This window comes from Salvelinus fontinalis, chromosome 31 (genome assembly GCF_029448725.1).
Source record: "Salvelinus fontinalis isolate EN_2023a chromosome 31, ASM2944872v1, whole genome shotgun sequence".
Classification (NCBI taxonomy): domain Eukaryota; kingdom Metazoa; phylum Chordata; class Actinopteri; order Salmoniformes; family Salmonidae; genus Salvelinus; species Salvelinus fontinalis.
In genome coordinates this window covers 43,783,892-43,811,303 of record NC_074695.1, presented here as the reverse complement: position 1 = coordinate 43,811,303, position 27,412 = coordinate 43,783,892, and the positions used below count along the sequence as shown (strand labels likewise).

At 43.6% G+C, this 27,412-nt stretch overlaps 2 protein-coding genes across 10 annotated transcripts in view; one reads left to right on the top strand and one right to left on the bottom strand.

Annotated features, from left to right (window-relative positions):
- Positions 1 to 1,714: 1,714 nt before the first annotated feature.
- Positions 1,715 to 13,677, bottom strand: dcp1a (decapping mRNA 1A). The gene is made up of 10 exons (XM_055892824.1): positions 13,495 to 13,677; positions 9,153 to 9,193; positions 8,716 to 8,843; positions 5,747 to 5,813; positions 5,429 to 5,570; positions 4,996 to 5,112; positions 4,256 to 4,831; positions 4,105 to 4,164; positions 3,744 to 3,980; positions 1,715 to 3,433 (listed from the first exon to the last, which is right to left on the bottom strand). Exons 1-10 carry the CDS (start codon positions 13,615 to 13,617, stop codon positions 3,353 to 3,355), a joined length of 1,572 nt encoding a protein of 523 aa, XP_055748799.1. The 5' UTR covers positions 13,618 to 13,677; the 3' UTR covers positions 1,715 to 3,352.
- Positions 13,678 to 17,601: 3,924 nt separating this feature from the next.
- The window catches only part of LOC129830323 (voltage-dependent L-type calcium channel subunit alpha-1D-like), a 91,517-nt gene continuing 81,706 nt past the window's right edge, over positions 17,602 to 27,412 (top strand). For 3 of the 9 annotated variants that reach the window (XM_055892816.1, XM_055892813.1, XM_055892812.1), the window contains exons 1-3: positions 17,603 to 17,960; positions 19,191 to 19,551; positions 20,343 to 20,448. In XM_055892816.1, the coding sequence (XP_055748791.1) occupies positions 17,933 to 17,960; positions 19,191 to 19,551; positions 20,343 to 20,448 (495 nt within the window). In that variant the 5' untranslated portion in view covers positions 17,603 to 17,932. Of the gene's footprint in view, positions 17,961 to 19,190; positions 19,552 to 20,342; positions 20,449 to 27,412 lie in introns of all 9 variants that reach the window. The other 6 variants (XM_055892817.1, XM_055892815.1, XM_055892814.1 and 3 more) reach the window with 3 other exon arrangements.

Here is a 27,412-nt window from a genome sequence, read left to right as displayed (position 1 = left end):
ATGTAATGTCCTTAAAACAAGTCAAAATGAGGCTCAGTAGTGTGTGTGGCCTCCACGTGCCTGTATGACCTCCCTACAACGCCTGGGCATGCTCCTGATGAGGTGGCGGATGGTCTCCTGAGGGATCTCCTCCCAGACCTGGACTAAAGCATCCGCCAACTCCTGGACAGTCTGTGGTGCAACGTGGCGTTGGTGGATGGAGCGATACATGATGTCCCAGATGTGCTCAATTGGATTCAGGTCTGGGGAACTTGCGGGCCAGTCCATAGCATCAATGCTTTCCTCTTGCAGGAACTGCTGACACACTCCAGCCACATGAGGTCTAGCATTGTCTTGCATTAGGAGGAACCCAGGGCCAACCGCACCAGCATATGGTCTCACAAGGGGTCTGAGGATCTCATCTCGGTACCTAATGGCATTCAGGCTACCTCTGGCGAGCACATGGAGGGCTGTGCGGCCCCCCAAAGAAATGCCACCCAAACACCATGACTGACCCACCGCCAAACCGGTCATGCGGATGTTGCAGGCAGCAGAACGTTCTCCACGGCGTCTCCAGACTCTGTCACGTCTGTCACATGTGCTCAGTGTGAACCTGCTTTCATCTGTGAAGAGCACAGGGCGCCAGTGGCGAATTTGCCAATCTTGGTGTTCTCTGGCAAATGCCAAACGTCCTGCACGGTGTTGGGCTGTAAGCACAACCCCCACCTGTGGACGTCGGGCCCTCATACCACCCTCATGGAGTCTGTTTCTGACCGTTTGAGCAGACACATGCACATTTGTGGCCTGCTGGAGGTCATTTTGCAGGGCTCTGGCAATGCTCCTCCTTGCAAAGGCGGAGGTAGCAGTCCTGCTGCTGGGTTGTTGCCCTCCTCCACGTCTCCTGATGTATTGGCCTGTCTCCTGGTAGCGCCTCCATGCTCTGGACACAGCAAACCTTCTTGCCACAGCTCGCATTGATGTGCCATCCTGGATGAGCTGCACTACCTGAGCCATGTGTGTGGGTTGTAGACACCGTCTCATGCTACCACTAGAGTGAAAGCACCGCCAGCATTCAAAAGTGACCAAAACATCAGCCAGGAAGCATAGGAACTGAGAAGTGGTCTGTGGTCGCCACCTGCAGAACCACTCCTTTATTAGGGGTGTCTTGCTAATTGCCTATAATTTCCACCTGTTGTCTATTCCATTTGCACAACAGCATGTGAAATTTATTGTCAATCAGTGTTGCTTCCTAAGTGGACAGTTTGATTTCACAGAAGTGTGATTGACTTGGAGTTACATTGTGTTGTTTAAGTGTTCCCTTTATTTTTTTGAGCAGTGTATATGTATATATATATATATTTTTTTTTAAGATAGCCACTACTATACAGTATAAAACAAAGGCTATGGATGAATGGGGCATACTGTGTGTAGTGCAGTAAAGAACACTGGCATTTGGCGACTGGTCATTGCATTGGAAATGTAATATTTGGTCAAACACTGAACCCTGTTGCCCTCTAGTGGCTTTATCCAGATATGAATCATCTATGCCATTACTTGAGCTGCATCGCAATCATCCATCCAACTACATTGGACTACTGAGATGCACCACTGGTGTCAGCTTTTGCCTCCCTGTTTGACATTGCTGGATGTAATGACCGCAATGGTCAAAACAGGGAAATATTTATGTTTTACAGACCAAGAAAAGTAATTTCTTTGAGCAAGAAATGTAAATAGCTTGAGAGAAAACTTCACTTTAATATCACAAAATGGTCATAAACAGAAGTACACAGTGACAGATTAAAACAAATGTTAAAACGGATGCTGTTCTTAAGACACCAAATAACAAGTTAACTCATCATTACACTGGCACTGACCAATCTTAAAAATCATACTTGTTAAAAAAAAAAAAAAAAGTATAATCTCTGGGCCTCACCTCTTTTCTCCACCAGTATTGAGCCTGTGACTAAATAATACGTACACAGGGAAGTACACTTTGATATCCTGTCTGAAAAAACACCAATCAACATGTATTAAGTACTCTTTTATATATAAAAAAAATAATTTAAAAACGTATTGAGGAACCAAAAGGAGTCACAAACTGCTCATGAAATGCTTTTTACTGACACTTTGTTTGACGTGAAAACAAAGTGCATCAAGTAAGAGGTTCTCTTCTTACCTCCCGGAGAAACTTACATATACTTAGTGGCAGAAATAAATCCAGAGACAAGGTCAAAAACAAATATTCCTTAGACAACGTAATGTGTTGATCAGTTATTTGTTTAGAGGATGTTCTCAATTGCTTCCCATGTCTATAGCGTAGCGCCACCATTCATCCATTCCGTCAATCGGAATCAAATGTGTGATCGATTGCAGCCAAACAGAAATACATGCTGCGTGTGATCAAATAAGGTGAACATAGATTGGCAGTATGGCGCAAAGTCAGATATGTGTACAGGGGTGACATTATCAAACACACTCAAAGCTGCCTGACCTACAAAATCAAATACATATACACTGACACAACCGGTTATGTCACGCTAGTCCCTTTGAGCTGTTGGTTGCAGAGTGACAACATATCTGTGTTAAACGAGACGATCCCGTTGAATGCAGTTAAGCTCAGATTCAGTGCTGCAGTAGACTTTACTGCAAAACCCACAGAATAGGGCCTAAATTAATACAACAATTCTCTGTTTAAACCCTTGGGGGGGAAAAAACCCCACTTAAGAATCAGTAAACAGCATTCTCCCAGAAGGCATTGCATTCTATTGCACACGTCCCGTTAACAGGCGTAGTGACAGAGGCTGGTGGTGAATGGGGGTGAGAGCAAAGGACAGAAAAAGAAAAAAAAATAGGGGAAAAGAAAGAACAGAGATTTTTTTTAAAAGGAGAGAGGGGGAGAACAAAGCGCATGTGTGAGGAGAATCCCAGCTATACCGAGGGTAGAACAAGGAAGTGGAGTTGAATAAAGCTTGGCTTGACCAGCAAGTCCTAACCCCTGACCCAAACAGAGATGAGGGTTTACCCTCCCTAGGGGTTTGGTCTAGTTCTCATCCACAGAAGAGAGGAACGATATTTCCTTCTAGAGTGCGTACATGATTTGACACTACTGTCAAGCGTAACATCTCCCTTTAACCTTCTCTACATAGGGTAGCAGAGCCATACGAGTGAGCCTCCTGGGTTCGAGTCCTCCTCCTGCAGTCCCATAGCTGCTCCACAGAGGAACAGAGCCAGTGCCTGTGTTTCTATACATAGCCGGTGGCATCAGAAGAGGTCCCAAGTCCTACCCAGTGGTTCAGTACCTGTAGCTTAGGTTGGCTGGTGGCTGTGTCTCTGTCCTGACATGCCCAGGCCCAGCCCCATGTCTGGACTGAAGCTATAGCTTGACGTTGCTGAGGTCCTTGGAGAGAATCTGGAGGTAGGTCTCGTGGATGGCACTGAGAAACGCTGGGTCATTCTGCACAGGGCACAAACACAGGAGAGAGAGAGGACTTACCTTCCAGTCATTTAATATAACAGTAGCAAACAAGTTCCCAGACTTCAACTGCTTCAGTTCACTCTCTCAAGTATTAGATTTAGGTAAACACACAGAAGGAATTCATACCATAATTCATAAGCCACGCATAACACATTCATAAGCCGTTCATGAGCATTTCATAAAATGTCAACAACAGCGAGATGAAATCTACAGTAGAAAACTGACGAAAACTGAAAACTGAACCTGACGAAAGGCTTCAAACACAAGCAGGCTTCAGCTCTCTCTGTACCTTGATGAGGTGGATGAGTGTGTCCTGCAGCTGGGTCCTGTTGCAGGGGGATTGGGGGGGCTCCACGGCCCCGGTGGCTGCGGCTGGAGGGGAGGGAGGAGCAGTTTGCCTCTGCAGTTCCGTTGTCTTGGCAACAGAATGCTGAAAGGCGCTCGGGGAGAGCAGCACCGACCGCTCCGCCCCCGTCAGTGAAGCACCCGCCCCCGGTATCACAAGCCCTGCCTTCATAGGAACAGCCTTGGATGGGCGAGAGAAAGAGAGAGGGCAGGACGAGGATGCGGTAAGATTTCATTTCAACTATTGTAAAGAACTACCTGTACAATCAAAGCCATCTACATCATGATAGCAAAATCATACTAACTGGCATGGTTTTCGACAGCTTCTGAGACTGAGCGAACACATCCAATTCTTTACTCTGTGTCTGAGGAAGACGAGAAAGGGAGCCCTTCAGAAATGACAGATTACACAAAGTCCGCATCACAAAAAAAAAAAACAGGGGCAAAGTTACCTACCTGCACAGGGCCGGTGGGAATGCTGCAGATGGCAGCAGGATTGGGGATTTGCTCTCTGAAGCTCTGGGGCGTGGCCAATGGGCTGGGCAGGAAGTTGGGTGCGAGGACGGGCTTGTGGAGATCAGAGGGGCTGGGTTTCATCGAGCCCAGGAGATCCTGCCCCAGGTAAGTCAACGGAGGGCCAGGGGGGGGACCGCGAGCCTCAGCCCCAGGTGGAGACACCAACAGCGGGGACATAGAGTGCTGGAGTTCCCCTGGAGGTCCACCGGGAAACACGGGGCTGGGGTGGAGGGTGTAGCCTGGGCTGGGGCCACCTCTGGCCTCCATCAGGGGGATCAGACCAGAGGCCAGGTGCCGGTTGTTGCCCACTGGGGCTGCTGTGAGGCGGGGTGCCAGTAAGGGCTGGAAGGGTACGGATGGGGTGTAGTGCTGGGCCTGGAGGAAGTTGGCGGGGCTCGGGGCAGCAGGGTCTGTGGAACTCTGGGTAGGCATGGCTGGCAGCAGGCCGGTCTCCTTGGGTAGAGAACTGCCAAACAGCTCCTCCACGGTGATCTGCCTCTGGCCAGAGTGGGAGTTCTGCAAATACAGTAATAACAGTCAATATGAAACAAACGTATACAGGAACCATCCAATTATGACTGACAAGTAAAAGTCATTTCAGTCATAAGAGAGAACACTTGTTACAGGTAGCGTGTTGTCAGACATTGTGCAGTCATTTCAGGCAAAATGTGGTACTGTACCTTTTCTGGCGGCGGGGCGCTGGGAGCGCGCTCTGTAGGGCCGCCGGCTGTTTTCAGCGTCTCTGTGTTCACCCCCTGCTCAGCAGTAATGGACATCTCCGTTTCACCCGTCTGAATCTAGTTAACGCACCAAACAAATCACCCAGACATGTATAATTTTGACATTCCAACTAGTGTTTTCAGTCTAATGCAGAATTATGGGCTGCTTAGTTAGCCATATATACTGTAAGAAAAACATCTGTACAGATTTCATATCTTCTCAAGCTGCCAGTTCTGGTCACGCGTTGCTTGACAAATTAACTTTAAGAATACTACCCAATTCGAAAAAGTAACAAGTTACTCCTAAACGGAATCTGATTACTTTTGTGACGCATTACCCCACAATAGAGTCCTGGGCGATGACTTGACGATAAAGACAGCGCCTGTCTCTCACCCTGTGGTATTCATCCTTGGCCTTGCTGAGGAGCTCCAGGATGTCGATGGGGCGTGGTTCTGCGCAGCCATTGGTCCTCCCAGGGATGTTGGCCCTCTCTGGGGTGCCCCGGTGGGCCTGCATGGATTCCTGCTTCACGATCCTGGGGGACGGACACAATAAAGATAAACACCCTCGCAAATCAGTGGGAAAAAAAACCCACACAATCCAATCTCATATCTGTAATGTGCTAAATAACTTCCCCGCAGCGGTGTGGGTGACGGTAGTTTTCATATCAGCGGGTTAGGGGGGTGGCGTGTTTCACCGGGCCATACTCACTTCACCATGAGCTGAGCGATGCGCTGGCAGTCCTTCTTATCGTAGAACCAGATGCTGTATATACCCACTGTAGGAAGAACACAGCGAAGAGAGGGAAATATAAAAAAATGGCAGGCGGAAGGTTCACTGGCGCTAGGATGTATCCCTTAGGCGGAGGGAGGTTGTATGAAATGGACGTTTCAGCAACTTTGAGGCAACAGCATGTGACAGGAGTGTCACGTTGCATACGTGTGTTTGAGATCAGAGATTCTTGCCAGGTTTCCCCTCCGAGGCTGGTAACCTAGCAACGGTAGTGTTTTTACAGCTACCTGGGGAACCCTGGGACGTGTAAACAGGTGTGTCTAAACAGGCCACATTTTCTAACATGAAGCACTGACACAACCCCTCCACTAACAGATGTGTGCAACAAGAGCAACGGCAGGACACAAAGTCGAAATCAGGCGGAACAAAATGGCAAGTCACGATCACTTCACAAGTCACAAGGACAGCCAAGAACCCCCTCCCTCCCAAACACACTTGTTCATGATATTCTTGCATCGCATCCCCAGTGGCCTGCAGGCACTAGACTACTGGGGAGGAGTCACAAGGTTCCAGTCAGATAAAACTGCTGCCACTCTGGATGACTGGATCAGACGCCTACAGAACTACCACAGAGATCAGACGTACTGTATCCATCCCATCCATGAGGTGGTTTCCAGGCAGCTCCGGAACACAGAGGCCCTGGGGCCAGAGGGACACGTTTTCCCCCTCAGACTGAGCTCCTGGGTTGGGTGGACCCGTGTTAGCGCAAGGCCATGGGTGGAGGAGACCCGTCAGAGGAGATGCTCCTGCTCGACGCGCCCGATCAGCCTCAGCGTGACCTCCGGCACAAGGGGAAGGTCATCTTCCAGAGGACCCTGCGAGGTGGTCTGCTGAGTGCTTTTAGAGGCAAGTCTAACTGGAAGGCTAGTGTGTTTAGCATGTGGTCAACGTCCATCTGATTCATTTGTGTGCATGTATACAGGGGTCAGCATTGAAGAATATTAAAGAGGTGGCATTATGTCAGAGGGGGCACGTGTAAATTAGACATATTTCCCTGTATGTCTGTACGTGTGTATCTGCTGCACAGACAGGGTCATTTCATTTTCCATAGGACTAAACAGGAAGATGAAAAAGTTGATTTTATGATGGGATAGCAGTGGAAGACGTCATACCTTCGTCATCAAAGAGTCTGGAAGGGTTCAAGTTCTCCTTGAATGCAACACAGTTTGACAGATCTTTAATGACTGTGTGCAAGCAGTGCTCTGCAACTTCACCCCCCCCCCCCAAAAATGTGTTTATAAAACATTGATGGTCTTCATTATTTATCTGGGGGAGAATTACATAAACAGCACATTCAATGCTAAATTTAGCCTAGTAATACAAAAGATGTACACCAGCAGCTCTTTTAATAGATATATAGAGTGATTCCGTGCCAGCGGGAGAGGAACATATTTTTGGTATCTCCGATTTTTCTGGCATTTCTCACATTTGGAGAAAGAATGTTTGAAATGCTTTATACATTTTTTCCCCTTTTTTGTTGTTGAAAATCATGATGAAAGTGGCCATTTTATGCCATTTTTAGACCTCCTGAAAGACCTTATGATCTGTGAACCGTACATGATACAGACAACATCTTGGTGTCATTAGAAGTCTTATAGTGTTCTCTAAAATACGGAGCACGTCTTGATTCTGATATACAACGTTTCACGTTCATTTACTCATCTCAAAATGAAACTGCTTGATTTTGTTAGGAACAGTTTACTCTACAAGCAAATCAAATTTCCCAGTGGGCTCTCTGCTAATTCTGTTGGCATGATGCATTTTATGAGCACCACCAACACAGTGAATGAGAAAATAGATTCAAAGGGAACTCGAACTGTGCAATCCTAAAGGGGGGCTGTGATTGGTAATGACCTATAATGTCAATTTCTATGTATAAAATGAGTGATATCATTCAAATGTACCAGAGAGCCCACTCTGGAAATGTGACGTGTTTGAAGAGTATATTGTCACAAACATCAAAAAAAAAAGGGGAAAAAAGTATATATATATATATTTGTTTTTTTACATTGAATAAATTAATATGAAAATGGTGTACTTCAGAATCTACACATACTCCATATTTTTTTAGAACACACTATAAGGAGTATAATGACACCAATATGTTGTCTGTATCATGTACGGTTCACATATCATAGGGTCTTACAGGAGGCATGTATAGGTCTATAAAGGGCCTAAAATTGCCAATTTCATCATGTTAAAAAAAAATGGTTTATAATACAAATGTAAAAAGAACACTAAACATCCCTCCTCCCAATGAAGTTCCCATGTGAGAATTGCCAGAACAATCTGTTCACGCTGGTGTGGAATCACCCTATAGTTAGGTTTACCTATACAACATGTTAACATGACCCTTCTCATCCCCACACTCTCTCAGAATCTTTTGTGTAGACAACGTGTCAAACAAGGCCCGTGGGCCGAATCCGGCCCGTGAAACATTTCTATCCGGCCCACGCAATGGTTTGGGTTGTCATTTCCTTTTGGCCCGCTTCCATAACGACCGCGATGCGCTGCACTCCAAGTCATAGCAAGCACTGCCGACGTGTAGCATGCCAAACAGCATCGCATTGCCACACACAACCCCCCCCCCCCCCCATAGCCATTTTGGCCCAGGTGTATGCACGTTTTTCTTTGTGAAAACAAACCTAATAGGCTGTGTCAGGTCCGCAAATCCGGTGTTTTTCTTTCACTATGGCCCGTGCGCTGCTTGAGTTTGACACCCCTGATGTGGACTAAAGGCTATATAATTAAATATTCTAGATGTGCAGGCTACATGGTATGGACAGTAACATTAGCTATTTCTGTAGGTCATTGCAAAGCAGACAATGGGGGCCCCCAGACTGAAATCCCAGACTGACAAGTGGACTATTATGGAATATCCTACTCACAGTTAGCGTTTCTGTACAGCAGGAAGGGGTCTTGGAGCTGAAACTCAAGGTCTTTGTTGATGGGCTCCACTAGATTCTCTGTGCTCAGCCGATTCATGATTGTGAAGCCATGATGAGGGGAAGCAGACCTGTGGACAGGTTATTGAGAGCAATGGAGACAGACTATTAGGCTACATGTTTTCATGACTCAAAAGAAGAAAGGGAAAAGCAAAGAGAATGATTAAGATAAAGAGAGTAAGAGGGAGGGGTGGGGGTTAGGGGAGAGAGGAAGAGATCAATTAGGGAAGCATAGACATATGGACAATATAAAGGCAACTATATCAAGGAGAGAGGACAGGTGGTGAGACAACCACATATAAAAAGGGGTAGGTTTAACATCTTTGCAACAGTGGCCCCTTTAAAAAAAAGGTCACCACATTATTGATACAAATAATTACCTTGCATAAACAAATAAGGTACCCTCGATTTCGGTCTTTTCCTGAAATGGAAATTGCGCAGAAAAATTACAAGTTTAACTTGATGAACATGAATCAATCATCAAGTACAAGAAGAATAACCAAAACATGCAAAAAGTCTGATATTTCGTCTGGGTTGCTTTCAATTCATTAAACCTTTTATTACGTTGCGTTACGGTTGTACTGAATGACAAGTTTCCCCCAAACGGTTCTTCAACCGTCTTTAAGTTATGGATAATCTCTCGTGGACAGACTACTTAAACGGTACCGTAGATATGTCATGATACAATGGGATGCATGAGACGACAAGCAGCATTAGTTCCTGTGCTTTCGACAAATCACGATTTCCCAGGTTTTAGCATCTTTCGAATTTCGGAAGGGGGTGGAAAATTTGGCCTATAGACATGCAAAAAGAGAGGGTGGAGGTATTAGTTCTGGTTCCGATCCTCGTTCTCAATCTTCTCTTATGGACCCAGATCTTTATCGAGCATCTGACCAATTACGCAAGACTTTAGTTCTAGGTTAACTGAGATTAATTCTGCGTTCACGTCTTGTCAGAAACAGTTAAAATGAATGCAAATGATTTGCATCGAGCTTCCCATTGGTTGATTCTGATGCTTCCCAAATGGGAAACTCAGGTATCATCTTCCTACGAGTAGGCAAGTCGAAAATCTCGGAGTTTCTGACATGACGTGAACGCAGCATAAGGTATGGTTTGACCCCGTTAGGTAGGTCAATATGGCTGTGAAATGTTGTGTGTGAAACCACATAAAAAACTGCAGCTGCGTGAAGTGATCATTCAGAACAGCACCGTTACCATTAAATCAAACATTGCACACTGCTGTGTCCTGCTGGAACGGGGCCCTGATTGCTAGCTAGCAGCTAGTTTACAGCGTTGGTACTTAGCTAATGTTTGCAAACTAGATCCTATTTATCTACAAACTAGCTAGCTAACTGGTTTTAAGTTAGCTAACTTAGAACAGACGCTAACATGGCAGCCGTTCTAAAACCTGGCCAAACTCTCTTAACCATATGAGGAACTTTGAGCAGTTCTGAACTGGCTCCGACTGACATTTGTGTACAAGGCGCTCTGTGAATACCAAAAAGCCCCATGTGTCTGCTCTCAGTTGCCACTCCCCAAGCAGAGCTGACTTGAAGTGTCAGCTTTCAGACCCCACATTTGCATAGGGAGTCTTGTCATTTTCTGGCCTAACCACACAAAGAATCGATTATCAAATTGACAGTGACAGTCTAGCAAGTCCAGCCATTGTGGTTTCATCTCACTGTGATATTCTCAGTCAGATTTAGAGCTCTCAACATGAACAAATACAAAATATTTTCATAGAATTTAAAGAACAGCACTTTCTCTTGGTCACAGTCAGGACAAAAATCACTTAGTGCTTAAAGTTGAAGTTGTGACAAGTCTGCGCACATTTGAATGGTTTATCTCCGCCGCTCAGTGGACGTTTAGGAGAAAGTTCTGTCGACAGTTATAAGAAATAGTGAAGATATTGTACTGTCATTAAACATGATATTTGAAAGTTATGAGAGATCATGTAGTAAGTTATTTACAATTTGATTGTTACTATATCTAGAGAGCATTTCAGTCATTTCAAGCCCTCTAGCCAAATTTTTGAACAGGGAAAGAAATCATAAGATTTTTCATATTTGTACTATGTACTTGAGATGGTGTCCTCAAAAGTGAGTACACCGCAGCAATAAAAATAATAATAATATATATTTTTTTATTCTTCCAAAAAGCTGAGTTCCAGACATAAAAAAATAATAATAATGCAACATTACATGTTAATGTTTATGGCAATCTCATGAAAAATTATTCAGTTTGGGTATGTCTATTTATGCGGAAATCTAAATGTTGCCCCATCATTAATATATGGCTCTGCCAACAACCAAAGACTCTTAAAATCTATTTTCTACACAACCCAGCAGGAACACGCTTGTTGGCTTGATATAGCTAAAGGTGTGTGGTTATCTACAATATCAGTCAAAAGTTTGTACACACCTACGCATTCAAGGGTTTCTTTATTTTTTAAAACTATTTTCTAGATTGTAGAATAATAGTGAAGACATCAAAACTATGAAATAACACATATGGAATCATGTAGTAACCAAAAAAGTGTTAAAAAAATTAAAATATATTTATATTTGAGATTCTTCAAAGTAGCCACCCTTTGCCTTGACAATGCCAAGAGTGTGCAGTGCTCTCTCAACCAGCTTCATGAGGTAGTCACCTGGAATGCATTTCAATTAACAGGTGTGCCTCACCAGCAAAGCACCCCACACCTCCTCCTCCATGCTTCACGGTGGAAACCACACATGCGGAGATCATCTGTTCACCTTCTCTGCGTCTCACAAAAACACGGCGGTTGGAACCAAAATTCGCAAATTAGGACTAATCAGACCAAAGGACAGATTTCCACCGGTCTAATGTCCATTGCTCGGTTTTTTGGCCCAAGCAAGTCTCTTCTTCTTATTGGTGTCCTTCAGTAGTGGTTTCTTTGCAGCAATTCGAGCATGAAGGCCTGATTCACGCAGTCTCCTTTGAACAGTTGCTGTTGAGATGTGTCTGTTACTTGAACTCTGTGAAGCATTTATTTGGGCTGCAATCTGAGGTGCAGTTAACTCTAATGAATTCTTCCTCTGCAGCAGAGGTAACTCTGGGTCTTCCTTTCCTGTGGCGGACCTCATGAGAGCCAGTTTCATCATAGCGTTTGATGGTATTTGCGACTGCACTTGAAGAAACTTTCAAAGTTCTTGACATTTTCCGAATTGACTGACTTTCAGGTCTTAAAGTAATGATGGACTGTCGTTTCTCTTTGCTTATTTGAGCTGTTCTTGCCATAATATGAACTTGGTCTTTTACCAAATAGGTCTATCTTCTGTATACCACCCCAACCTTGTCACAACACAACTGATTGGCTCAAACACATTAAGGAAATAAATTCCACAAATTAACTTGAGGCACACCTGTTAATTTAAATGCATTCCAGGTGACTACATCATGAAGTTGGTTGAGAGAATGCCAAGAATGTGCAAAGCTGTAATCAAGGCAAAGGGTGGATACTTTGAAAAAAGTTTAACACTTTTTTGGTTAATACATTATTCCATGTGTTATTTCATATTTGACGTCTTCACTATTATTATACAATGTAGAAAATAGTAAAAATAAAGAAAAACCCTGGAATGAGTAGATGGGTCCCCAAACTGTTGACTGGTACTGTATTTAGTTAGCTAGATTGCTAATGATAAGCCTATTTTTAAGGTCTCTGTGATAAATTAAGTAGAGTAGATAGTTAGCCCTTGAGCATAACGCTCAGTTCCATTACACATAAGAGTCATTGGACTTAGGCATCTTGTTCTGTATGGGGGAGTTTTGTTAATTAAGATCCCTGATAGTCAGTCTGAAGATTAACACGCATCGCTAGCGGTATGGTTTTGGAAGCATAAGGATCTTATCTTCCATATCAGCGAGAAATAAATTGTCAAAAAACAAAAGGTTAAGTTGATACACAAATGCATAGGGTTAGGGTTCCCACACGGTCATATCACAGCGCGTGTTTACAGACAGAAGACAGTGCTAATTAGCTATCATGCTCCGAATACCTGTGTGTAATTATGTATCCTCTTGCACCCCAGTATCTCTACTTACACATCATCACTCCAGTGTCAATGCTAAATTGTAATTATTTCGCCTCTATGGCCTATGTATTGCCTTACCTCCCCACTCTTCTACATTTGCACACACTGTACATAGATTTTTCTATTGTGTTATTGACTGTACGTTTGTTTATGTGTAGCTCTGTGTTATTGTTTTTGTCGCACTGCTATGCTTTATATTGGCCAGGTCGCCGTTGTAAATGAGAACTTGATCTCAACTGGCCTACCTGGTTAAATAAAGGTAAAAAAAGGCCGCCAGAAAGGTGGTTACTGAAAAATACTGTCAGCTGCAACTGTGATAAAACAGTGTACAGTAAGTGTATATTAAACATTTGTGAAATTATTTTGATGTGATATGAAAGTAACATTAAATGGCTTTTATGTTTCTAGAACCGTATCGCAATTGAGAATCGATCCACGTTTAGATAGAGTATTTTGCTGTTTTGGCTGCCAGAGCAAGTCAACTTCTGAAAAAAAACTTACGGTCCTTGAACCTTAGAGTAACGATAGGCTCCGTTAAGAGTACATATTGGACTAGGTCGATAGCTCGCATGCTAGCTACTGTACGTAGCTGCTAGTTATTTATCTAGCTATGTAACGCTAGCTAGCTACCTTTTAGTTAACATAAAGAAACATGCGAGCTTACCCATTCATTTGCTTTGGAATTAAATGTGTACAGTGCTACCTGTCCGGTAACATCGAGAAGTTTGTTGATATACGGATCTTGTTGTTGTAGAGCTGCAAGGCTCATTTTACTGGCGGTCTCCATCTTGAATACAATGCTTACCACACGGAATAATTTCTATGAACACTCAATTTCCACTGTCCTCGGAAGACATGGTCACATTGCCTTATAGTTCTGCCCCACTTTTAGTTCCGCAATGAGTTGGAGTGATTGGTCGTGTTCGAGAGCATCAAAAGTAAAAACCGTAGTGTATCATGTGTAAATTGTGAGTGATTGACTGATCTACAAATGCTATTGATCATTTATTAATGACGCAAGGTGATTTGTAGATCAGTCCAGTCAGTGTTGAATTGCATTTCGCAAGTGCCTAAAAATGATTGCTCGCTCACGTGTAGGCTCTCATAAATTTAAGAGGTGGCTATTTTGTATGGGCCTGTCTATCCAAGTAGACTATATAACTTGATGATGACAAAACGTCAAACCCATAGCCCTGGATTATCATAACCCAGATCTCTAAAAACCCAAACAATATTTTTTTTAATCAACATAGCCAGCTGTCAGTAGAAAATAATGACCACACCCACCAATTCATACATTTATTTTAGTCTCAGGAAAAGTGTTAGGGTCTAAGAATTTATTTCGGACTGGGCAAAATATTATATTTTTTCCTTAGGGCCAAATACTATGTAGACTGCACGATTTACCACAAAGTGGCACTGATGCAATATATTTCGATGACACCGATAATCTGTGTGGCAACACCTTTATAATAGACAATTTGGAGCTACAGGTGACCCTCAAATTTAAAGCATCTTTTAGCATAGGGGGGAAGACATATGTTTTTGAAATAAGCACCTCAAAAGAAATACCTGTTCTGTAAATAAACCTACTGTTATTAGTTTTAAGTGAGTAACTGGCCTCCAACTCAGTTTTAAACCCGTAGGCCTATGCTATAGGCCGAAAGATAAAAATGGATATGGAAAGTCATTAGTTATTTTCTGAAGTAGCCTTAGGCTAGTTAGGCCAACAACATCCTTTGCTTCACTGAGGAACAAAGGATTATAATTAAGGGATTATCGCTGTGAAACAGTAGTCCAGCTGTAGACAGGTAGACCTAGGCTAATCCAATAACCAGTAACCGTCCAACACACAGAGGGTTCATTTCCTTTCGATTCATTACAGAATGTAGGCCCTAAACTGTGTCATGTGGCCCCAAAAAAGAGGGAGATGATATTACGGTCACGGTCAGGGTTCGAACACACCGGGGTAAATCATGGGGATAGTGTTACACGATTTATGTTGCCTAACGACCTCATGCTAATAGCCTAATCAATGGCAAAATTTGAAAAAATAACTAACTGACAATATATGATTAATGTGTAGGTATAATAACACACGAGCTACATTATTTTATAGGATATACTTTTTATACCGTAGACCAGTAGCGGTGCGTGGGTAAAATCACTGGGGAAGCCAGAAGAAAAAGCCATATTACAACCTGTGTTGTGATAATTGCCTTGTTTGCTCTATAAATCCTGTTAGTTCATATGCCTTGCGACCATGATAAAAACTAGGCCTAAGGCCGAGACAGTAAGACACAGTGGCAGAATAAATTCATTTGTTTCATCACAAAAGGGGAGAGCAACCTCTGTAAGGTGAAGTCCACAAAGCATATTTCATGTAACAAACAGTTACATGACCTACAGAAAGGCCAAGCAAATTCATTTTTCCGATATTTTTCCACCCCTAAAGCACTATTGATTTAGAACCACAGAGAGTTTACCGCAGGTCGCAAAGAAAACAGGAGCTGCCTCCACTATTCCAGCTCCATTTCAACTGCAACATTTCAACATCATCAAAACACCTCTGTTTAGTCTAATACAGTGCCAACTAAAATATACCAAAAACAATTTAGTCCAATCAACATAAGCTAAATATGATGTGGCGTTGTTTGTGCAAGTAGAAAAAACATGTTGACTCACTCTACTTGTAGAGCTATGCCAATACCATCCTCCTCTCTTTCATGTTGACAAAACGGTCTATCACGCTGTCATATAGTACACTCTTTTATTTTTTGTTGTCCTAGGCTACCTGGCTAAAACGCTTGCTTGATAGCCTTACTTCCTTTCATGGGCAACATTTGCTAGTTAACATTGGCCTTCTACATCTAGCTACATATTGAACTTCCAACCTCCCAGGCCTGGCGCACAATGTATGAATTAATGGTTGGATCAGAATTACAGTTATAATCATTGGCCAGTATGGAAAATTAAGTGTAACCACAACTCCAAATCCCTATCTCCATCCATGGCTAATTTAGGAAAAGGCCAATTTTAGTTAGCTAGCTAGCCACTGAAGGACAACAACACAACGAGATGCAACAAGTTGTTTCTGTCAATGATGTATGCTCTGGATGCAATTTGATAGGAGTGAAGCCAAATCCAAACTGGCTTACCTTGACACTTTTTTTTGGTGCGCCAGGACCATTTACAGTTGAGCTCGCTCAGTTTAGCTCAATGCTGATTTTTTTTTTTTTTTTTAACTAGGCAAGTGAGGTAAGAACAAATTCTTATTTACGATGATGGCCTACCCCGGCCAAACCCGGACGACGCTGGACCAATTGTGCGCCGCCATAAGGGACTTCAATGATATGGGCTGCCACAATGTCATACTCTTTTGGACCAGATAGCATCAGATAGATGGCCTACACATACGGAGACAGAGGGGCGCTGTTTCGCTCGCTTGGATGCTTTCTCCGGTGAGATACATTCAGCCTCTTGCGAATTCAAGGACAATTAGGAAACACAGAGACGAAAGATAAATAATTGTATGTTTTTTGCTTGCTACATTTTGTTGGGGAAGACTGGCTTCCCCTGGGCCCATGAATACACGCCACTTGCTGTAGACCTATTTTATAGGCCTACAATTTCTATGCGTAATGTCCTCCCCATGAGAGTGCATTACATGATAGCCTATGTACCAGATGTAGCCCTATGTTTGACTAATAATTGGCTAATAATTGTTTGGCTTTTTAGACCAAAAAATAGAGCCTTTTAAAAACCAAGTGATATAATGAGACAGAATGATGATTAATAACGTGTTAATGTGAAATCTGCAAGGTGTGCATACAGTACTTCATTTGTCAAATATACATGCAGGGAATTCAAATATGTGATATAAAAAACTAATAATTTAGAACTTAAAAGTTGCCAATTATAGCCAAAACAGGAGCAATAGGTCATTCGTTTTTGGGTTCTAATAAGACATGTATAGCCTACCAAGCCCATAAACACATTTATTGTCCAAACCTCAGTGACCCTCATTAATCCAAAAACATGCATATTTTATTGTGGTGTCAGCGTGTGTGTGGGCGTGTGTATTTGGTTTGGCCATGCGTCCACCAGCGCGGGTACGTAATTTACGATACCACAGGCACATTTGTCTCTGTGATTGCCCTGGAACGTTATTGAGCAACAACTGATTAACCTTAAGCCTACACATGTTTATAATAGTTACTACATCGATAGTCATAGTAATATTGGGCCCATGATTTATTAGTTTACCTTATTAGTCTGATTTATTACGGTTAATTGTTGATGGTTATTAGGCGATATGGCCATCCATATAGCCTAATAATAATATGGGCTCCTGAGTGGCGCAGCGGTCTAAGGCACTACAGACCCTGGTTCGATTCCAGCCTGTATCACAACCGGCCGTGATTGGGAGTCACATAGGGCGGCGCACAATTGACCCGGGGGCGTTAGGGTTTGTCCGGGGTAGGTCGCCATTGCAAATAAGAATTTGTTCTTAACTGACTTGCCTAGTTAAATAAAGGTTAAATCAAAATAAAAACATACATTTTAATTGATTGACATTGGCCCAACTCAGAAGCTGTTTTTTTTTTTTTTGTTTACAACAACCATACCTGGTAGACTACTACAGTAGAGTGGTGAACAACCATACCTGGTAGACTACTACAGTAGATTGCTATCTCTAAACGGATTAGCATGGGATGCCCATGAGAGAGTAAATAGTGACACGTTGCGCACCTTGGACACAGGGTCCAAAATCACATCTTCGCGTCATTTTGAGAGGATGGTCACAGCTGTTTTCCTGTTGCTTCAGTAGTCTAACAAAAAACTTCGAAGAGACTAGTAGCCTATGGACCACTGATCCAGGATATAATGTAGGCGTCTTTATTTTATCCATCTACGATCCATCATGCGCAACACCCGGATGTTGCAATGCAAAGATGTTTGTGGTGTAGCTACTCTCTGGGGTTCTGTAGGATTTATTAAATGTTGTTGTTGAATACTTTGGTTTATCGTTTATTGTTACATTTTTTGATATTTTTTTTACTGTGTTGGAATTAAAACGGCGTCTCAATGTGGATAAGAGGATGCAAGAAGCAGAGGAACAGCCCGAAGGTAAATCCGATGTAAATCAGTTGTCACTGGAGCGCTGCGCTTTCGGGAGGACGCCCGTGCGCTCGTGTGTGTGTGTGTGTGTGTGTGTATATATATATATGTCTTATGTCAGTCTTGTCGTACGTGTCTCTCGTGTGACCCGGAGCCCAAAGCTTTCTATTTGTTTTGTGCTGCAAGCATCTTTATTTGTTATTATAGTTTTATAAGCAGTGGACATCACTGATGTCTCCGTAATATATTTGAATAATCATCTGAAACGTAGTCCTGAGAAAAGGTAGGTTTATTTGTGGATTGATTTGATGGAAGTTTGGAATATGATCATATGAAGTCTAGTCTAGGTGAGAGGAAGCACTGACATTATTTAGATTTCAATAATTAATTTGTATTTGTCTGACTCAGTTTTGCATCAATTTAATTTGTTGTAACAGTGGATTATGTAATCCATTTCACAGTATTCAATTAGGTCATCACCAGAAATAAATCATTATTTCCACATTCTTTTCAATTTTTTGTTGCATCCATATGGTCTACTAGGCTCTTACAATGAGCAGCCTTCCCTCGTATCCTCTGTGTTTTCATTAGTTGTCAAGGGAATGCTCCCTGGTCAGCTTAGCCCCATCTCATCAAACAATAACAACATCACTATCCTGTCCAAGGAAGTCATTGCTTTGATTACAGCTTGCCATTCTAATCAGCTCACCGCAAAATTCATTGTTTGCCAATATAAATGAAATCTAGTGGTTTTCTGAGAGCAACAAAAATCATATTTTATTAAGAAAAGATACACCAATAACTAGGCGTATATACTAAATAAAGCCAATTGGCTTCCTTTGTGGACATTGTAGCATCTCCCTGTGATCTGAATGAAATACATGCAGCGTTAAAAGGTTTATTTCGATATTGAAGTGTCACTGCATAGTCACAGAGACTGGTGAGGGAACCTTCTGAGTTTCACATACAGTTTGTATTTCATGCCTTTCTCTCTCCCTTCCACTCTCTATCCCCTGGTTGTCTCACCATTCAATCCCCTCCCCTCCCCATCCCCACTCTCCCTCTGGCTTACACCTTTCTCTGATCAATCCCTCTCTATACCCTGGTCCCCCCCCCTCTCTCTCTCTCTCTCTCTCTCTCTCTCTCTCTCTCTCTCTCTCTCTCTCTCTCTCTCTCTCTCTCTCTCTCTCTCTCTCTCTCTCTCTCTCTCTCTCGCTCTCTCGCTCTCTCTGTCCTCAGGGGCACAGTATGCTAGCAGCAAAAGAGCCCCTCCCTCTGGTGACACGTCGGCCCTCGGGTCAGAAAACCCCTCGCACTCGCAGCCCGAACCCTGCACCCAGACCGGCACTATCTCCTGGCAGGCCGCAATCCATGCTGCTCGTAACGCCCAGGGCGACGCTCCCCAGGGCATGAGCGCCCGCCCCTCTGTCCCTGGGGCCACACCTGCCCCGGTGGGCTCACTGTCACAGAGGAAGAGGCAGCTGTACGCCAAGAGCAAGAAGCAGGGCGGCTCCACCAACAGCAGACCGCCCAGGGCACTGTTCTGCCTCACCCTCAACAACCCCATCCGCAGAGCTTGCATCAGCCTGGTGGAGTGGAAGTATCCTTTCCGGGGCTCTCTCGATGGAGACATACAGGGACTCTCTGTGTCCCCACATGGGACCATGGAAAACACCTGTGGCTTTTGGTCTATTCGTTTACAAGAGAAAGCAGCCCATGATAGCCATGATGGCAAGTGTCATCCTCTGATAGTTAGCATCCCTTCCCAAGCACTAAACAAATAATCGGCAACAAAATCATTTATTCTGCAGTCTCTATAGTGATCATGTAGCCTTGCCGTTATCTGGGTCTTTCCTCTTCTAAGCTGAAAACACTCCCAGACCAGACCTCGGTTGGAGACAGTCTAGAGCAGCGTTTCCCAAAACTCGGTCCTCGAGTAAACGTATTTTTTTTTTGCCCTAGCACTACACATTTGATTCAAATGATCAACGCTTGATAATTAGTTGATTATTTGAATCAGCTGTGTAGTTCTAGGGCAGTAAACCAAAACGTGCACCCCATGTGGTCCCGAGGAGTTCGGGAAACCCTGGTCTAGAGAAATTCATTTGAGTGTATTGCTGAATGCAGACATCACAGACCATATCCAGTGTGGTTTTATAGATGGCACAGACAATCCCATAATAAGGAGTAAGCTCCCCATCATCTATCGAACTGATGACGTCGCTGCATTTGAAAATGCTTGCTTTGAGCATTGTACTTTTTACCTCATAAGAGCCAAGAGAATTTCAGGATCCCCCCCTTACCTTTACATGACTGCAATGTGCTCTCTCTGTTTTATGCTCACGTATTGACTGTGTGCTTTGAACATTGTTCCTTAACCGTGTGCCTCAGACCCTTTGATATCTTTATACTGCTCTCTATTTTTGCCAACTGTGTGGCCTTAGCTGTTTACATCCCCTTCCCAGAGGACGACTCCAACTCCACCAACCACGACCTGGTGAGCATTCCATTCTATTCTATTCTATTCTACAGTATAGCAGGGCTTCAGGGAGTGACACTTGTCCACAGTTTTTCTAGGAGGATTTTTTCTGCTATTGAATGCTGAGTTGGCCATGGCATAGATGGACCATGTTACACCTTCATCAGGCTACTTCTGAGGAATCGGGGTACATAAGGAATGACACTACACTGTTGCAGTTATACACTGCCATTTACTCTGCTTTGTGTGTTGCCGCAGGTGGATGTGGCTCACCATAGGTAGTCTGAAGAACACACACACACACACACACACACACACACACACACACACACACACACACACACACACACACACACACACACACACACACACACACACACACACACACACACACACACACACACACACACACACACACACACACACACAGACACACAGACACACACACACACACACACACACACTGGGGAACACACACTGTACATGTTGACATCACTATGGCTACACATATTGGTCTTTAACCTGTCTGCTGGGCCTGGCTTGGGATTGGTTGTTCCCTGCATGGCCTCAGGGGTTTCCTGTCATTATTTGGTGATGTATCATGTTTCGTTTGTTGACGCAAACGGTATGCTACGCTAGTCTGTTCTGGAGGTCGTCTGCCCTGTGTGTCACGCCCAGTCTGTTCCACATTCAGCAGTGAGGGCTTGGAGAGGAGAATGCCCTGATCACTTGTTATACCATGTTAGTTTGTTTACAGTATTGTGCTGACATAATCACACACACAGACTTGTATGTGCAGTGCAGCTGCAGCATAGAAGCAATAAGGAAATGAAAATGATCAAATATAATTTTCACAGAGCAGTTATAGTTAGCGTTATAGTTCTATGACCAGTTATATGTCAATCAGCAACCTTTAACAGTGACCAGCAAATAGAGGATTTTAGAATTATATTGGAGCTGCCTCAGGTTCTGACCTCTTGGCGTAACGGTTAAAGTGTTGGCTTGATAGTCGCTGGACCCGGGTTCGAGTCCCGGTCGGAGCAACCCCCCCAAGTTCAGTATATTGGTGTCAAAAGTGAAATGGAGGCCGTGGGACTTGGTCTATACCCCACGCTCTCCCAAAGAAAGGGGGTACTGTAGCGACCATAACCCAACACCTACCGACCTTGTGAAGAGGTTTGGACTTCTTGGCGTAATGGCTAGAGTCCCGGTCGAGGCTACAATATGTCACAAGTGCTTGTCAAAGATATTTAATTCCATTTTGACATACGGAGCTGTATACCTTGTATCTCACGATTCACAGAGAGTGGCAGAGTGAAGGATGACATGAGATGGCTGTAGGTATTCAGAGTTTCTGATGAGTTTCTCTCTGTCTTTGCGTGTTAGATTGACCATCTATCTCGGTTCTATTCCATCTCTGTGCACGCAGATGCAATGGCATGCCAGGCCCCTAACTGTTAAAAATGTGAAAATATGTTTGTCCTCTTTAGATTGCACTGGAAGACCCATGCCTATGAACTTGTTGTGCTGAGATCTGATATTGCCCTGAGATCTGATATTGCCCTGAGATCTGATATTGCCCTGAGATCTGATATTGCCCTGAGATCTGATATTGCCCTGAGATCTGATATTGCCCTGAGATCTGATATTGCCCTGAGATCTGATATTGCCCTGAGATCTGATATTGCCCTGAGATCTGATATTGCCCTGAGATCTGATATTGCCCTGAGATCTGATATTGCCCTGAGATCTGATATTGCCCTGAGATCTGATATTGCCCTGAGGTCTGATATTGCCCTGAGGTCTGATATTGCCCTGAGATCTGATATTGCCCTGAGATCTGATATTGCCCTGAGATCTGATATTGCCCTGAGATCTGATATTGCCCTTAGATCATCTTAGAGAAGTAAGTATTAAAAAACAGATCTCTAAACAGATGGAGGAAACAGAGTATTAACTCTCGCCAAACCTCTGGCCGGCATCATCTCATGTCCAATCTTTATTTGATGGAGGTTTTCTCTATTCTCAAAGCTCTCGTCAGAATAAACACATTTAACATTAGCAGGAAGGAGATCAAATAATTGATTTGTTTATGTTGTAAATTGCTGGAGGTATAAGGCTGTTGTGAACACATTTTGAGAGAGTCATTTCTAGCATGTTTTATCCCCTCCCACCCATCTTATTGTATGTGTATTACTTGTATAGAAGCAGTAGGTAGTATTGTGGCGACAGTGGGAGACATTATAGGAACGCAGCTGTTTCCTATACAGGCCAAAGACGCAGATTCCTCCATCATGGTTATTGTTGAAGTGAAAGCTAGAGTGAACTGAGTCCCTAATTCATTTTCCTTTAGGGCAGTAGTTTGTATTATTTGAGGGATTTGACTTATCAACATCTGAGGATTTCTACTGTGAAACCGTAGAGATTCAGGTGATGTGGTTTTAGATTTCAACACCTGATGTGTGAGTTGGCATGAGTTAAATCATTTCCAGTGTCTGTGCACTAACAACACACGCACGCACGCGCGCACGCACGCACGCACGCACGCACGCACGCACGCACGCACGCACGCACGCACGCACGCACGCACGCACGCACGCACACACACACACACACACACACACACACACACACACACACACACACACACACACACACACACACACACACACACACACACACACACACACACACACACACACACACACACCCACACACTTGAGCATGTGACACCTGGCCTCTACATGTCTGCTCTCACAATAGCATTACCGAAGGGGGAGGGGTGAGTCTGTGTATGTCAGGGTTGGGCTCAATTCCAGGCATTTCAGAAAATAAACCACATTGCAATTCCACATTCTCCTCATTGAAAATGATTGAGGAGAATTGCATTTGTAATTTCAGTGTACTTCCTGAATTGTCTAGAATTGAAATGGAATTGTCCCCAAGCCTGGTGTGTGCTTAATAGCCTAGCTAGCATGAATGAAACCAGCAATTCCTAATCTATCAAAACCTTGAATGCACTCTCTCTCAGGGTGTAATCCTCGTTTGAACACTGTAAGGGTGGATCAGTAGAAGTGCATATGTGGAGCATGAATGAGTGCGGGTGCTTTAAGGATGGTTGCATGTGTGTCTTAAGAGTACATGGCCATGTACTGTTATAATCTCCACCCGGCACAGCCAGAAGAGGACTGGCCACCCGTCAGAGCCTGGTTCCTTTCTAGGTTTCTTCCTAGATTCCAGACTTTCTAGTGAGTTTTTCCTAGCAGTTGTGCTTCTACATCTGCATTGAGTGATCTCTGGGGTTTTGGCCTCGGTTTCTGTATAAGCACTTTGTGACAACTGCTGATGTAAAAAGGGGCTTTATAAATGCATTTGATTGATTGATGGATTGTGTGTTGTGCTGTGTGACGGTCACTTAGGGGCTTGAGACCTTCTCCCTTATGTGTCATTGAGCCTGGCCACTCACACCAGTGTGGCTCTTTATCTGGGGTCCATGTCAGTATCTGTGGGAATATCTTAGTTTGAGCGGGTGGGGAACTAGGAACATCCTATATTGAGAGAGAGAAAGAGTGTGTGAGTGTGTGTACATGTCTCTGTGACCCTATGAGTGTATGTGTGTGGCCAGGTTTGGAGGATTAAGCTGTGCTGTAGATTAGTGCCCAGTAGATGAGAGGAGGTTGTGCAGGCAGAGACGGGGAGGGGGAGTTGTCAGGGTCTAGCACACGAGTGGGAGGTGGGACTGTGAAAGGGATGAGGGTTTAACAGTGGATGATGTGACTCTGTCTGTTTGGGTCAGACTGACCCCTGCTATGGCTGGGATGACGATAAGGATCCCATTCAGCTTGGCTATGATCTGATGGGTCCCTATATTTATGGCATCTACTTTGACCACTAGCATACTGCTTGTCCAATGAGAGAGCCGTCGTATTGGTCTCCATTGGCAACAGGAGCCAACAGTCACAGCATAAGCACACAGTTGAATAACACTGGATAGACAATCCTAATGAAAACCATTAAGGGATGATGCTTACTGTCCTGTGTGTTCCTCTGTGTTTGATTATTTTATTCCCCCGGAGATATTTCCATGTATCTGTTGAAGAGAGCCATTGTGTGTGGGTTGTTTAATTGATTCTGTATCATCAAGGTCTCACTTTTGATGGAATTGGATAGCTGAATGGTTTTAATCTGTCCAACTATTTCAGACAGTATGCTAGTATCTAAGATAGGGCTTTTGGATTTAATGGTGTTATTAGATGAGTTGTAAGTGGTTTTGGGCTGCATTCTCATTCTGAGCCTAGCAGACATTGTGTTCATGTCTTTGCATTCTCATTCTGAGCCTAGCAGACATTGTGTTCATGTCTTTGCATTCTCATTCTGAGCCTAGCAGACATTGTGTTCATGTCTTTGACTGTATGTAGCACATCATTCAGCGGCTCAAGGCTCAAGACCATGTTTTGTGTGTGTATGTATACAGCAGGGTCTGAAATGATTGACACCCTTGATAAAGATGAGCAACAAATACTATTTTTCCCCAAAATGGTAGGGGTATAAATTATTGACAGCCCAAAGAGTCTTATAAATATGGTAGTCAGATATTTGTTAGATTTGGTGGGTACTTATGACATCTCCTTTAACTACGTGTGTGAGAGAGTCACAGAGGGTCAAAGATCTTACCCCTAAGACGTGCTAACCTCCCCTGTTATTGGTAATGGTGAGAGGTGAACATCTCTTGGAGGTACAAGCTTGATGTAGTAATTGCTAGGTATATGGAACCAAATACCAAACTTTTGACCACCTTATTTTGTTAAACAAAATACATTTTTTTCTGAGCAATTGTATTAGTATAAAATAGTATAATTTCCCTATTCTCTTGAGCATACAATATGCTCAATATTTGAGTTATGTATTTTATACGGTCCTTTTTGTTCATCTTTATCAAGGGGGTCAATAATTTTGGAACCCCACTGTATGTGTGTCTGTGTGTCTGTATATGTGTGTGTTTATTCTGTGTATGTGTGTGTTTATGTTGCCTATTTGTGTTTGTGTGTCTGTGTATGTGTGTGTTTATGCTGCCTATGTGTGTTTGTGTGTCTGTGTATGTGTGTGTTTATGTTGCCTATGTGTGTTTGTGTGTCTGTGTATGTGTGTGTTTATGCTGCCTATGTGTGTTTGTGGATAATATGTGTGTGTTATACATTACATTTTCACCGAACAGCATTCTGTGCAGTCTGCCAAAAAGGTGTAATGTGTGTGTGTTTGTGTGTGTGTCTTTCTGTCAGGGATGGAATGTTTAGTCAAAGAGGAGGGGAAATGAGTCACCTAAGCAGGTCACGTTTGTGTGTGTGTGTGTGTGTGTGCACGTGCTTGCGCGCGCAAATATGTTTGTGAGAAAGAGGAGAGGAAATGAGTCAGGCTAAGCAGGTCACGTTTGTGTGTGTGTGTGTGTGTGTGCGTGTGCATATGTGTTTGTGAGAGTGAGTGAGATAGAGATAGAAAGAAATAGATAGATGCAGACCTATTTCAGCAGCTGTAAGATTCTCTACCTCTCCCCCAGTCTCACTCTTTATTTATTTCTCTGATAGATTGACTACCTACTAAAAAATGTAGTACTGTGTTGTAAAACGTATCTAACGTGCATGTTTTTATTTTATTTTGGCTAAGATACAGTAGCCAGTTTGTGTACAAACAGTACTTTTATTAATCTATTAAAATATATCCATCTATAGATTTGAATCTATAAAATCTATTATTTTGACGGGGTTTCCACTTTTGGAGTTGTGCTATTCAAATGAAATAAAATGGTATTGATCATATGGATAAGGTACAGCGTAGTTTACACTGCACAATGAAATGCTTCCTTGTCAGCTCTCCACTCAACAGTGCACAAGTTACAAAAACAAAGTACAGTACAGTTGAGTGCAGCGTTATAATGCACCTCTGTAGGTTTTAAGCACACAGGGTGTTAGTATGGAAGGCCTTATCCCCATTTGAGACCACATATACCTGATGTAACTTGACGTTCACGGTTGTTCACTATAACAGCACAGTATGTCTCAACCGGGGCTGGACGGCAATGCTGAGAGCAGATGTTCATTGATCGAATCGGGCTACCAGAGCTGTGTAACAGGGTATGACCCCGGACGGGCTAGCCGAGGCCATGCTCTGCTCCCCAGGCAGCATTATTACAGCCAGGAAGTGCTCTGTTGGCCTCGGGGGAGGGGGGGGGGGACACACACACGCACGTAGTACACGTGCACCATGCGGACACACACACGTACGCAGACACGGACTGCAGTTTTGCTGCTGTCAGTATGGCTTCCTCCACTGTCCATGTCCCCGTACCGGGCTCGAACCAGTCATCCTCTGTTCGTGAACACAAGTGACCACCCTCCTTGACAACGTGCCAACCGTTTACACTATCGAGAAATATCTCATTCGATAGCTTCATCGGCGACATTTCAAGCAAGCTGTGGAGTGAGCTTACGGTCCATTCTTAACTCCGTTACACATGCAAGCATGCACACACTCACACACAATTTGTCTTGACATTTTTGAACACTGTATTAATCATTTAAGGAAAGCTTTGAATTTACCCTGACTCCAAAGGAAACCACTGTTCTTAGTCCACTCCACAAGATAACCTAAGCTCCACAGAGCGGAGTGTGTGGGCATGGCGAGTGGGTAGATGTCTTACAGCAGCTAGGTCAGGGCTCATTGTCAGTCAGAACCAGCAGCCAGAGACATGGCTGGCAGCAACAAAACGAATAAAGCACACTGTACAGCACAGCACAACACCACAATAGTAGGACAGTACAGCACAACTGAACACAACACAGCACTGCACAATACAACACAAAGACAGTCTCTCTCTCCCCCAGGGCTATGGAGGACAGAAGCAAATGTTTGCATACACATCCTTCATTTAAACTTAATGGTGTGAAAATGTTCTCCCTTTTCCAGTGTGGCTTTTGACGCTCTAAGT

Bases quoted from the DNA above. Each gene is read 5' to 3' on its own strand.
- dcp1a (XM_055892824.1), bottom strand. From the start codon at position 13,617: ATGGAGACCGCCAGTAAAATGAGCCTTGCAGCTCTACAACAACAAGAT. The intron at 5,571-5,746 runs GTGAGTATGGCC...TCCGTCCCCCAG, and splicing joins ATCGCTCAGCTCATGGTGAA to GATCGTGAAGCAGGAATCCA. The intron at 4,165-4,255 runs GTAGGTAACTTT...CGTCTTCCTCAG, and splicing joins TTCCCACCGGCCCTGTGCAG to ACACAGAGTAAAGAATTGGA.